Below are 12,494 nucleotides of genomic sequence, written 5' to 3' on the forward strand. Positions count from 1 at the left end.
AATTCTATGGGGCAGAACATTAATACTAATGAGAGAGACACATATACAGTAATGCAAACTACAGCATCAGCATGATGTTTGATTTCTGTAACATTCCTTAACTTTTAGGCCACAACTTATTTAGGATTTTTGTTTGTTTGTTTTAGATTGTTTAAAAAAAAAAAAAAAAAGAAGCTCAAACTGTTTTTTGTGTTTGAGATACTTCAAAATGACGACTGTGTAAAAATGCAGATTTTTCTCCAATCTGGCAACCTTGTCCTCAACCGCCCTGTGTTTGTATTTGTTATGGACACTGGCTGAGCGCAAATTCAACCAATCAAAAACAGATAAATCATGATTGGTTGGTTTTCTGCTACAGAAAAAGAAGTAAAATATATTTTATTCCACTAGGGGTCCCTATTTCTACCATTCATTTAATGTAGACTACCTTACCCACTTAGATTATTTTTTCACTGTGGAGAAGACTGATGGCAGCAGATATGTAATTTCAGATATCAAGATGTTAGTGTTTGTTGTAATTTTAATTTATTCTGCAAAGATTGCAGAATAAATAAAAATTCTCATCCTATTATTAAAATCTAGCTACAAAACATGGCTTTGTGGGGGAATGTATGATTTTGAATATATATTTAACTACATAGTTCATTCCACGCTGTTCATCTGACAGCCACACTGTGAACTTTGGATATTGAGAACCTCCGAGAAGCCTCCTCCCCTTCTTAAAAAGGTTTATATTTAGGTGCAGCTACTCCAGGGGCACTGCTAGTGTGGCTCTTAGCCCACAGAAGCAGTAATAACTCTTGCTTTAGAAAAGAAAGGAACTAAAAGTGATTAGTTTAGGACAACACAGGAAGTGTCTCAGGGTTATTTTGCAACTTCACATCTTCTTTTAGCAAAGAAAAGTCCCCAACTTGCAGTAGTGATACTAGAGGGTTAGATGATGGAGGACGGGAACCATCCAGAGAAGGAACCTATGGTTGAAAAAACAAAGGTGAAAGTGCTTCGTGACACTGAGGCGTCACTGGAGGCTGATGGCAATGTTGACTACGGGATCACAGGAGCAAACTCCATCTACTCTGCCATTCTCAGCAGAAACGAGGCCGTCAAAGATGCAAAGCGCCTGAAGACCTTTTTGGAGCTGAGGGATAAATATGTGACAAAGCATATTCTTTTTGAGGATCCTCTCTTCCCTGCAAACGACTCCTCACTTTTTTACAGCCAGAAGCCCGAAATGAAGTTTGAGTGGAAACGTCCCTCAGTGAGTACCCTTCTCGGTTTTTGTCAGATGCTTCAGGATATGTTGCACATAATGGAGTAGAGGCTATAAGTTGATTATAAAAGCTCTCCACAACAAACCCTGTATATCTCAACACCTCCACTGCAGCATATGGGCGAAGCATTTGGCTGATATGTCAGCAATGAGAAGCAAGTGCATACTTGTGGGTTATCACCTTCCAGTCACACTCAGCTGACTAACACTGGAAAATGTAAAGGCAAAGTTACACTTGTATAGTTTTCTGAGACACACGTGAGTTTGAGATTTGTCTTTGATCACATGTAACCTTTTGTAGCAGGTGTGACAGGAGCATTTGGCAGAAACTAGCATCATTTGAGACACTTACACCGACCCAGAGTACTGGCCAACGTACTGACACAGATCTGCACACTAAAAACAAACATAGACATTGCAGAATCCTAACCCAAGCGTACAGCATTAAACACCCTTGTAAACTGTGGTTAAAAAAGAAAACATCCAAAACTTAAGGAGCGCCGCAACGGAAGATCAAGTGCACTCACTGTAGTAGAATAATCTTACACTGAAAGGAAATGTTACTGAAGCATTCTTCAGTTTATGCTTTCCTTTTGTATGCTGACCAAAATTTCTGGTTCTTTTTGTTAGTATCCATTGATTTTCTGTTTCCTTGGTGAATAAATATAAATTCACAGAAACAAGGTAAAACAAGCTTTAATTCTCACTGTTAAATATTGCAAAAAAGAGTATCATCTTGGGATCACAAGTTCTCCATAGCAACCATAAGATGCAAATTAAAGTTAGCATGTGAAGTTCTCTGAACTCTACTGTTACTCACAGTTAAGAGTGGTGGAGGACCTGTGATGCTGTGGGCCTGTTTCTCTTTCAAACATCCTGGGAATGTTGTTAGAATGAAAAGCCTCATGAGTTCTTTAATATAACAACAAATGTTAGATAAAAAAAAATGTCAAGGCTACTTCTAAAACGGGTCATAATTTGTTCCATTTGATCCAAAATAAACCTTCATCCCAGTCCGCCCCACACCTGATTCTACAGAAAACTTGCGGAGTGAGCAGAAGAGAAGGATGAGTTTTTCCTTTAGTGAATAAACATAATCAGACTAAATGTTGGATCTTGCATATGAAGTATAAACATGAGGTTCAAAGAAATCATTTTTGAAGACTGGAAGATGAGAAAATTGACGCCAACCTGTCCAGTTTACACAACTATCTGAAGTTAAACCGTGTGCTTCAAGGTCAAACAATCTTTTTTGGATAAAAGTAGTTCTCAGCATGGATGTTTGGTAATTTATGTAAAAGAAATGTGTTTCACATTGTCACAGCTGACTTAATTTGGGGTGTGATTTCTGCACGATCACCGATAATTTATGCTGCTTGAGGCATTTGGCTGAGATTAGTGACACATGAATGAATCCCTCCCGGTGGGACAGCAGTGGAGCAAGCTCTAATTTAAGAACATGACTCCAGCTTTTAAGATCTCTGTGTTGGTAGCTCATGTGTACAGGATGTCAGAGTTAACCTGATTTAATAAATCCCTTGTTTACTTTTGCATTTTCTTACCTTTAATGCACCTTAAAGTGGTTTAAAGGGACAATTTTGAATCAAAATTGTTGGCAGAATCAATAAATTTAATATATTACATTGTTAAAGTTTGGCTTTTCACAGCATTACAGTTAAATCTAAGTTGACGTTTGATAGTTATATGTAACTTTTTTTTTTTGCCTTCCAGGAAATCTGTGAAGATCCCCAGTTTATCGTCGATGGAGCCAACAGAACTGACATCTGCCAAGGAACTCTGGGTAATTTTTAAGCTGGTCCTGCTTTTACAGGCAACGTTGCATTAGCTTACTGCTTTTCAAAACTGTAGCATAACCCCAGTCCAGAACAGTATAGAAAATTATATAATCATAAAATATTTTAGATTTAAGATGCAAAAAAAATTCTTTCTAAAAATGCAAATATATATATTTTTGATTTATAATATTGTAAATAAATGTTCATAAATTGTCCATATTTCCAGCTTTTGTGACTTATTGAGGTACTGGGAACCCATAAATAAACACATTAATATAATAAAGAGGTCAGTTTTCTTGTTTTTTGTCTAACCAATTTTGTGTCAGCGTTTTAAATTATGATTATTTAACTGGGCATGGGTAAAGTAGCAAACAAACTTCTACGTTTTTAAAAATTACTTTCACAAACATAATATCAAAGTTGCTTTGAGAGTGGGATAATTCAGTTCAGTTTTGAGAAGACTTGGTGTTTAAAAATGGTTGCACAGGATGAAAAGCAGCAAAATGTTCCTTTACAACAATTCGTAAAGGAGGCAAAGCTTCTCACCATCAAAAGGTTGATTTTATACAGACAAAATGACCCATCTACAACTAATGTTTTATTTATGCATAATTTATAATACATGTATTTACGTATAAGTTTACATTAGGTTATTAGTAACAAAAAAACATGTCTTTTTCTATAATTTGTGGGTCAATAGTGGCTTTTTTAACAATAGACAGTGTGTTCATAGCAGATAAATTTAACATTTTAAACATTTTGTCAGACTTGGATGAAAATGCAAAGTTAGACAAAATATTTTCTTACTAAATTGCATTTCTAAGCAAATTTTATTTATTTCTGCTTTTATTTCTACTCATTTTATTTCTACTTCTATTTAAAGAGTAATTGCAGCTGGCGCTCAAGTGAAAGATGTTTGAGGACTTAAACACATGGAGCAACTTTCATTGTAACTATTGATGAACACCTGCTGCAATGTGGCTCAAAGTCAAATGTTTGCTTGGAATAAACCCACAGCCCTCATAGATCATAAATCTGTTGGCAGGGGACTGCTGGCTGCTCGCCGCCATTGCCTGTCTGACTCTGAACGAGAAGCTGCTGTACAGAGTGATTCCTCCAGAACAGAGCTTCACTGAAAATTACGCCGGAATCTTCCACTTTCAGGTTTCATATCAGTGTTGATGCAATGTGGAGCTGAAAATGAAAGTTTGTGGTACTGCTGTTAAATACTGTCACCTTCCTAAAATAATGGCCTATGTCAATGTTTGTACAGATGAGGACAAATATTGTTATTTTTATCCGTAATACGCAGCATTTTTGGAGAAAACTGAATACGGTACATAAGCACAAACACCTCATACTATCAAGCATGGTGGTGAAAGAGTATTATTCTGAAAAAACAGCACTAGTTAGTGTCAGTGGTAATGTTTTAAAATGCAAGGACCTCAAATTCAGTGACCTGATAAACTAAATTTACATAAAATCTGTGCTTAGAAAGAACAGACTCATAAAACACAATGTATGAAAGTTTATGATTTCATACATACCTATGTAAATACTATGATGATATACCATAGATTACATGTTATTTTATCTAATTTTCATAAGTCACTGTAAAAGAAAAAAATGTGCTGAGGATACTGAGTCCCATAACTCCATGCAAATGTAATTCTTGATTCAATTTCCTAAGGAAACATTTTAAAATACACCATAGCCTCCTGAGACCCAGAGAAAAAAAAGTTTTTGAATTTTTTTTTTTACACTACATGACTCTTTGGAGTGAAAAAACATCTCTACAATTGAAAACATTTCAAAACATGTTTTTATTTATTTTTTAGAGTATGTCTTTTGGAGAGGACATCGGGACTCTCTTGTGGCAAATATGAACACATTTTGAGGCCCAGGATGTCCTCTCTAAGGACCAACAGGATTTAACACAGTGGCATGTATGGTTTCAGAGTTATGAACAAAAAACCTATGTCCTCCACAGAGGACAAAAATGTATTGCTGGGTCTCAGGAGGATAGAGATATTTACTGGCAGTTTTAAGTGATGGTGTTTAAATATACTCTCACATAAAGGTGGTCGGATTTCATCTTTGCCTGGTGATGGATTTTACATTTTTCTTTCACTTAGTTCTGGCGTTATGGCGAATGGATTGATGTGGTTGTGGATGACCGCATCCCCACCTGCGACAACCAGCTGGTTTTCACCAAATCTTTCAGAAAGAACGAATTCTGGAGCGCTTTGTTGGAAAAAGCTTATGCCAAGTAAGGAGCGTCTGTCTATGAGGTTCAGCCACGACCTTCTTATTTAAAAGCATATTTATAATATATTATCTTATATACATAAGATAATATATATATTATCTTATCTGGGGATAAGATGCAAACGTATGTCATAAAAAGCTTTTATGAAGGAAAGCAGGAAACCAAATGTCTAATCAAGATGTACACATTTTGGCATGTAACCATGAAACTTCTCATGTTTCCTGAGTTGGCTGCAGAAGCTGTGATAAAAGCCTTTGAGATCAGACACCTCAGCAATGCTTCGGGAATGATTGGCCTCTCTCTCAGGTTGCATGGATCTTATGAGGCACTGAAAGGGGGAAACACGTTGGAAGCCATGGAGGATTTCACAGGTGGAGTCACTGAGTTTTTTGAGCTGTCCGAGGCACCTGCTGATCTCTTCACCATCATGAGGAAGGCGCTGGAGAGGGGCTCGCTGATGGGCAGCTCCATAGATGTAAGTGTTGGACAAAACACTAAATTTTTACTGCAAAAAGCAGTAAAAAAAAATGCAGTAAAGATGTCTTTCTCCCTAAAGAAGCAAAAAGTGGGCCTTCTGTCAGCTGAAGAACATTTCACAATTGGTCTAAATCACTTTGACCTGCCCTGTTGCAAATAAACTTTACTAAAAAAGTACATCTTTGTTTTGATATGTCTGCCAGGTTTCCTCCGCCAATGAAATAGAGACCCGGACTGACCAAGGGCTGGTCAGGGGTCACGCCTACTCCATCATCGGCCTGGAAGAGGTGCAACAGAAATTTCATTTGAATGCAGACTTATACGTCCTGGCAGTAGAAGATGTTTCTAATGTGAAATGGGATGTGGTGTCTTCTCAGTGTGACGAAGTCTCAAAGGACTCCAGAATCCGCCTGATTCGTCTACGTAATCCCTGGGGATTTGTGCTTTGGAAGGGTCGCTGGAGTGCCAAGTAAGATGTAAAACTGCTTCTGTAAATTAATTTAAAACCAAGTGTGAAAGAATAATTGCACATTAAATATGTAAAGTCTACTGATTGTTCTGCTGATATTTTTCATAGGTCAGAAGAGTGGTCGACTATTTCTACTGCAGACAGGGAGAATCTGAAAAAACAGACGGTGGAGACAAGTGAGTTCTGGTGAGTGAAAATGCTGTAGCTGCATCGTTATCACAGCCTTTCCTCCTTAAATGCAACCACAACACCTGAAAGGCTGGATTTGTTGGTTTGATCCTTCAATGTAATGTTTCTTCACAATTATTACAATGAAGGTCAGAGCAGAAATTACTCTCATCTTATTATAATGTGACTAAGCTCTCCTTACAAGCTTTCTTTTTGGTCTTTTTTTTTTTTACCAGGATGTCCTTTGATGAGTTCAAGAAGACTTTCACCAAACTTGAGATATGTAACCTCACCCCCGACGGTCTGCAGGATGACGTACGGATGACCTGGACGGTTTCGGTCAATGAAGGTCGCTGGGTGAGAGGTAGTTCTGCTGGTGGCTGCAGGAACTTCCCAGGTTTGCCCTTTCAATGAACAAATTTTTTATTAAACTTTAAAAAAAAATCTAGTTTAATATCATAAATTCTCTATAGACACATTTTGGACAAACCCTCAGTATCGGCTTCAGCTGTATGAGGAGGACGACGACCCAGAGGACGGGCAGGTGGTCTGCACTGTTGTTGTAGCCTTGATGCAAAAGGGTCGGAGGATGCAGCGCCATAAAGGAGCAAAATTCCTTACCGTTGGATTTTCTATCTACAAGGTTGTGTTTACATGACAGATTTATTCTCAACATCAATTGAAAACACTAAAAACTCTGTTTCAAGTCTAATTTTTGTTTTGTTCTGCAGGTGCCAGAGAAGGTACAGTATACCCGTCTTCAAGAATGATCCGATCAGGACTTTCTCCAAGGTTACATGTGTTGACTGAAGTATGAGAGGAGAACCAGTAGTGGTCAAACATACACTGCATAGACCTTAAAAATGAACCCATGGCAATTTCTCTTAGTTTTTTATGTTTTAGCCCTTAGAAAAATATTTGCAAACTTTCTTATGATGGCTTGTCAAACCTTAACCGTAACTCCAGCAAATAAACATGTAAATTTATTAGCAAACCCATAGATTACCAATGTAATTTATAAGAAAAAGAAAAAAAACCAAGTTAAGATATTTCTTATCCACTGTTGCCAATTGCAGTTGAGCTGGAATGTCAGACAGGTCAAGTTTAATCACTTTTTAAAAATAATTTATATTATTCATAACCTTAAAACTTAACTTAAAGTAAACTTAAAACTTAATAGAAAAGGAAAAACGAGGGATTTGAAATAACTAATGCATCATCAGCATAATGAGAAACCTTTTGTTCAACGTGACCACTACCAATTCTACCAGTTTTTATAACATTTTTGCTAATGCTTGTGGGTATTAGAGTATTTTCTCTCATTTCAATATTATATACTTTCAAATTTATCATTATTTTTTATTGTTACAACCTTTGATGCAGAGTTCAGTCACATCTCAGGATTCTTTAAAATGTGCAGATGCAAGGCCAGAATCAACATCTGCAGAAGGACTTCTTCCTCTACACAGCCTCCACAGCTAAATGCAAGAGTTACATCAACCTGCGGGAGGTGTCGGAGCGCTTCCGACTGCCTCCGGGAGAGTATGCCATCATCCCCACGACCTTTGAACCCCATGAGGAGGGAGAGTTCATCCTCAGGGTCTTCTCTGAGAAGCAGAGCACATCTGAGTAAGTATCCCTGATGCTCCAGTTATTCTGAGGTCCGAAGTTAGGGATTCAAATTAAAAAAGTGAATAAGAATGAACGTTGGTAATTAATGTCTGTGTTTTTCTTTCCATAGGGAAGTAGGAAGCACCATTCAAACTGGTCAAATAGAGGTTTGCACACTACAATAGATTCATAGTGGCTCATGTTGTAGCAGCTGAATTTGTTTTGCATGTGTAAGAATCTATTTTATTAACTTTTCCAGTTTTTGAGAGTTTGAAGGTTTAGAGATAGGTGACGGTTAAATGTTAAGGCCAATGGTTTTAGTAAAATTCAGGACTGTTTTACTGCACAGGGACTGAAAATATGCTGCTAAACCTGTATCAGAAATGAATAATATAGACAAACTGTGTAATTAAAAACTAACCCAATAATAATAAATTGTGCTATATAGGGACATTTCTAGAATATAATGAAATTTAACTGTTAGCTGCATCTTACATTTATCATTGCTATTCATTTTCTTGCCATTAATTCATGTGTTTTCAAATCTATTTATTGATTATTTTTCTCTGTTCCTCCTTGTCCTTCAGCAAGAGAAGAAAAAGAAAAAGAAGGTAATAACAGAATAAAGCTGAAATTCCTGGATTTTGAGCTAAATTTATTCTTAACATGCATGTCGGTGAAAAAGTAACCCCCACCCTCCTTCAGATCTTTTACTTTAATTTTGCTTAAATGTTTTGTCATCAAAGAAATGTTAATTTTAGACAAAGATAACTTAAGACACACATAAAATGCAAATGACCATCAGTTTGTGACTGTTCACTTGCATTATTCAGCAAGATAAGGAATTAAAGCCCTCCAAAACAAGTCCACCTCTGAACAGCTCAAACAATGGCGCACAGTCAAATTTCCTGACTTGAAACTCATTGAGAAGCTTTAAAAATGCTTTACTCCAACTATTAATTAGAGTAATGCTTTAATTAAAGCATTTTTACTCTATTTAGTAGAGTTAAAGTGCTCTATTAGTTAGAGTAATAACTCACTGTTGGTCAGTGTGAGATGTTAGCACTGCAATGAAAACTGAATTTAGTTCAAGGTTTTCAGACATCTTTTTCCAGAGGTGCCAGTATTTATTTAGGTCACTATTGTTATATTATGCAATTAACTCTTTTGTATTTTTTCATGTCCTCTTTCATATTGGGGGGGTCACGCACGCCAGCCTATTGTGTTTGTATCAGACAGAGCTCACGCCAACAAAGAAATTGAGCACGACGGCATTCAGGGGGAAAAGAGGAAGAAACCAAAGGTAATAAACTTTAATGCTTTAATGCACAGGTGTCAAACTCCAGGCCTCGAGGGCCGCAGTCCTACAGTTTTTAGATGTGCCACAGGTACCAAACGCTGGAATGAAATGGCTTAATGACCTCCTCCATGTGTAGATATGTGTTCCAGAGCCTTGCTAATGACCTAATTATTCTATTCAGGTGGTTCAGCAGAGCCACATCTAAAAGTTGCAGGACTGTGGCCCTTGAGGACTGGAGTTTGACACCCCTACTTTAATGCATCTAAGTGTGCAAAGGAAGTATACTTTAAAAAAAATGTTTGTGAATTATTTTCTTCTCATCCATTTGCTAGCAGAAACAGCTGCAAGCTGAGGAAGAGACTGAGGAAGAGAAAAAGTTCAGAGCCATTTACAAACAGATTGCAGGCGAGGTGTGTATGCAGGAATGAGGCAGATTTACAGAAACTATCATGTCTTGGCTGTTTAATCAGGCAAATATCTCCTCCCTCCCTTAGGACATGGAGATCTGTGCAAACGAACTCAAGACGGTCATGAAGAACGTTCTTTCTAAACGTAAAGAGCTACAATTTGTTTACAGCGCCCATGTAAAATTTTTATATTCTGATCTTTGCTTTTTTTAAAATGATTTTATAGATAGTGAGATAAAGACAGAAGGCTTCAGTCTTGAGACGTGTCGAAGCATGATCGCCTTAATGGATGTATCCTTTAAAATGCTAAAAGCAGAAAGTTGTAAAAAAACATGGAGGGTGTTTCCCTGCTGACTCGTGGATTCACAATGAATGAATTCTCTATTTTAATAAAGTTTTTGGGGAAATGTGGCACAACTGGTCAGAAGGTTGAAGGTTGAGAATAAGATTTCGCAACATGATAGCACTTCCAAGAATTGCTCAGAAACAGGAAACTGTTATGAAAGACGGATTTTTGTCCTTTAGTAATTTCGGTCAGAGAGAAGTTATTTTTCTTTAAGTGGCTTCTTAAGCTCTGTTTTGTGAAATAATAAATGACTGCGCATTATTATTGTATTAATTTCAGGACTTTCATTGGTTCAGTGTGTTTTAAACGACATAAATTACTGGAAGAAACAGATACAAATCTATTTTAAGCACTTGACTTATTGAAACACTAAGAACTGAACATTTTAAGTACTTTTTGCATTTTACTTCTATAGAAACTTTTTTTCTTTAAAGAAATTGACTATGGATTGTTTTAGCATCTCAGCATTATTAAAATTATTTCTAAAAATGGTCTTCCATTTCCTTCATTAGGAAGACCATAACCTAGTTATTGCTTCATTAACAATAACTAGGTTTGTGAACTTATTTTTCTGTGACTAACTATTTCTCAGACTGATGGATCGGGCAAACTGAATCTCCAGGAATTCAAACACTTGTGGAAAAAGATAAAAGCGTGGCAGGTAGGACACATTCAGCTCTGGTTTCATGTCTGGTGATGCTGACGGTTTTTGGTCCTAATATCTTCTTTTTTTCCAGCTCATCTTCAAACAGTACAATCAAAACAAGTCCTGCTCCATCAGCAGCTTTGAGATGAGGAACGCTGTCAATGATGCAGGTGGAAAAGAAACCATTTAATCAGTTATAGATACTGATAATTGGTCTACATTCTAACTGATTTTAAACTTAAGTTGTATGTCACTGGGCTTAAAAAAATGTATCCGTCTCTGCAGGGTTTCACCTCAACAAACAGTTGTACGACATAATAGCCATGCGATATGCAGACGAGCACCTCAACATTGACTTTGACAGCTACATCTGCTGTTTTGTGAGACTAGAGGGAATGTTCAGTGAGTAAAAATATTTCAACACTAAGTTTTTCATTCTACAGACACCAAAAGAAATAGAAAATCACTTTTTGCCTTTTCACTAAGGAAAAACGTGAAAAATAACCAAATGACAAGAATCAATCTTTTTCAGATTCCACATAGGGAGTCAAAGGTCGCACTAATGGCATAAACTAGATCAGAATAAGTTGCAGGAATCACAGCATGAGTTGAAAGATGATAAAAAGAAATCTGATTTGGCTTTATCTGTTTGTTTTTCAGGGGCCTTTAATGCCTTCGATAAAGACGGAGATGGAATAATTAAACTAAATGTCCTGGAGGTAAGTTGCTTTGTTTATTTCTCTGGTTTATGTTGCGTTTTGTGTTTCACCTCTTTAAAACTTAAATCTGCATTTTGTAGAAATCAGTGAGATTTTCTTTTGGCTTAACCCTCGGAGGGTATTTGACTGCTGATAAAAAATAACTTCTATTTAATAGCTTTAGCAAGTTAAATATACATCTTATAAGGTTCACAACAGGCATTCCGTTATCAACCTCTTGAAATACACAAGATAATGAGTTGGGAGTGGATATTGCAGCAGGAATTTTTAATTTGTTTTGAATTGCTTAAACAGTCAAATATTAAAAGAATCTGAAATATTTCTCACACAAAAAAAGTCTTTTCCACCGGGTTTGCTGGTTTCCTTTTAAGTGGTTTATTGTTTGGTTACAAAATACTACAAAAACAATTTTAGGATGAATCTAAATCTAATTTCCGACTAATAAGAGTTTTAAAATAACGATTAAATTCTTTGGATTACTGTTAAATACCATTAAAAAAAGGTAAAATAAAAATGTTGTTTGTGTTTTCTTCCAGTGGCTTCAGCTGACGATGTATTCCTAGATGAAGATTACCCGGCGATCTACTTGATCATTAGAGTCATTAAATCATGTTTCGGTACTGTTAATGCCATTAAAGTGAGGTTTTGATGGCAAGTTTAATCTACATTGTGGCTTAAGCATTTAATTTTAGCTTATCAAAGTTATAAATTTCATCTCAGCCTATGAAAATATTTTTAAAAATGTCAACGTTAATGTTATGAATATGAAAGAACCTGTTTGCTAAATCTTTCTGGAAAAAATATTTAAAAGAATGAGGGAAAACATGTTTGTTTTGCTTTTTTTCCATACACAAACAGTACATATTATTGTTGAGCAAAAAGCATAAAGAAAGTGAAATGAATTATGAAGTACTTTCTTTATTTATGCAAGAATTCCATGGAAAAATACAGAAATGTAAAGAAACGATTTACTCTTTCACCAAAAAAAAAAAAAAAATCAATGTCAGTCTGATGGA

General features: G+C 36.3%; 1 protein-coding gene across 2 annotated transcripts; it reads left to right on the forward strand.

The window, feature by feature from the left end:
• The first annotated feature begins 755 nt into the window (after positions 1-755).
• capn3b (calpain 3b) lies at positions 756-12,380 on the forward strand. Of its 2 annotated transcripts, none has more exons than XM_028040066.1 (23): positions 756-1,258; positions 3,002-3,071; positions 4,112-4,230; positions 5,202-5,335; positions 5,642-5,810; positions 6,016-6,099; positions 6,190-6,281; positions 6,390-6,467; positions 6,686-6,846; positions 6,923-7,092; positions 7,181-7,192; positions 7,870-8,078; positions 8,191-8,227; positions 8,648-8,671; positions 9,277-9,363; positions 9,693-9,770; positions 9,855-9,912; positions 9,994-10,058; positions 10,706-10,774; positions 10,851-10,929; positions 11,045-11,161; positions 11,420-11,478; positions 12,015-12,380. In XM_028040066.1, exons 1-23 carry the CDS (start codon positions 938-940, stop codon positions 12,039-12,041), a joined length of 2,319 nt encoding a protein of 772 aa, XP_027895867.1. In that variant the 5' UTR covers positions 756-937; the 3' UTR covers positions 12,042-12,380. The 2 variants fall into 2 exon arrangements, with proteins under 2 accessions (XP_027895867.1, XP_027895868.1); XM_028040067.1 differs by having other exon boundaries at positions 9,696-9,770.
• Positions 12,381-12,494: the final 114 nt, after the last annotated feature.

The sequence above is a fragment of the Xiphophorus couchianus genome, chromosome 15 (genome assembly GCF_001444195.1).
Source record: "Xiphophorus couchianus chromosome 15, X_couchianus-1.0, whole genome shotgun sequence".
In the NCBI taxonomy this organism is placed as follows: domain Eukaryota; kingdom Metazoa; phylum Chordata; class Actinopteri; order Cyprinodontiformes; family Poeciliidae; genus Xiphophorus; species Xiphophorus couchianus.

Excerpts from the sequence above, each read along its gene's own strand:
- capn3b (XM_028040066.1), top strand. The coding sequence starts at position 938 with ATGATGGAGGACGGGAACCATCCAGAGAAGGAACCTATGGTTGAAAAA. Across the intron at positions 6,100-6,189 it reads CCATCATCGGCCTGGAAGAG|TGTGACGAAGTCTCAAAGGA; the intron begins GTGCAACAGAAA and ends GTGTCTTCTCAG. Across the intron at positions 6,847-6,922 it reads TGGCTGCAGGAACTTCCCAG|ACACATTTTGGACAAACCCT; the intron begins GTTTGCCCTTTC and ends AATTCTCTATAG.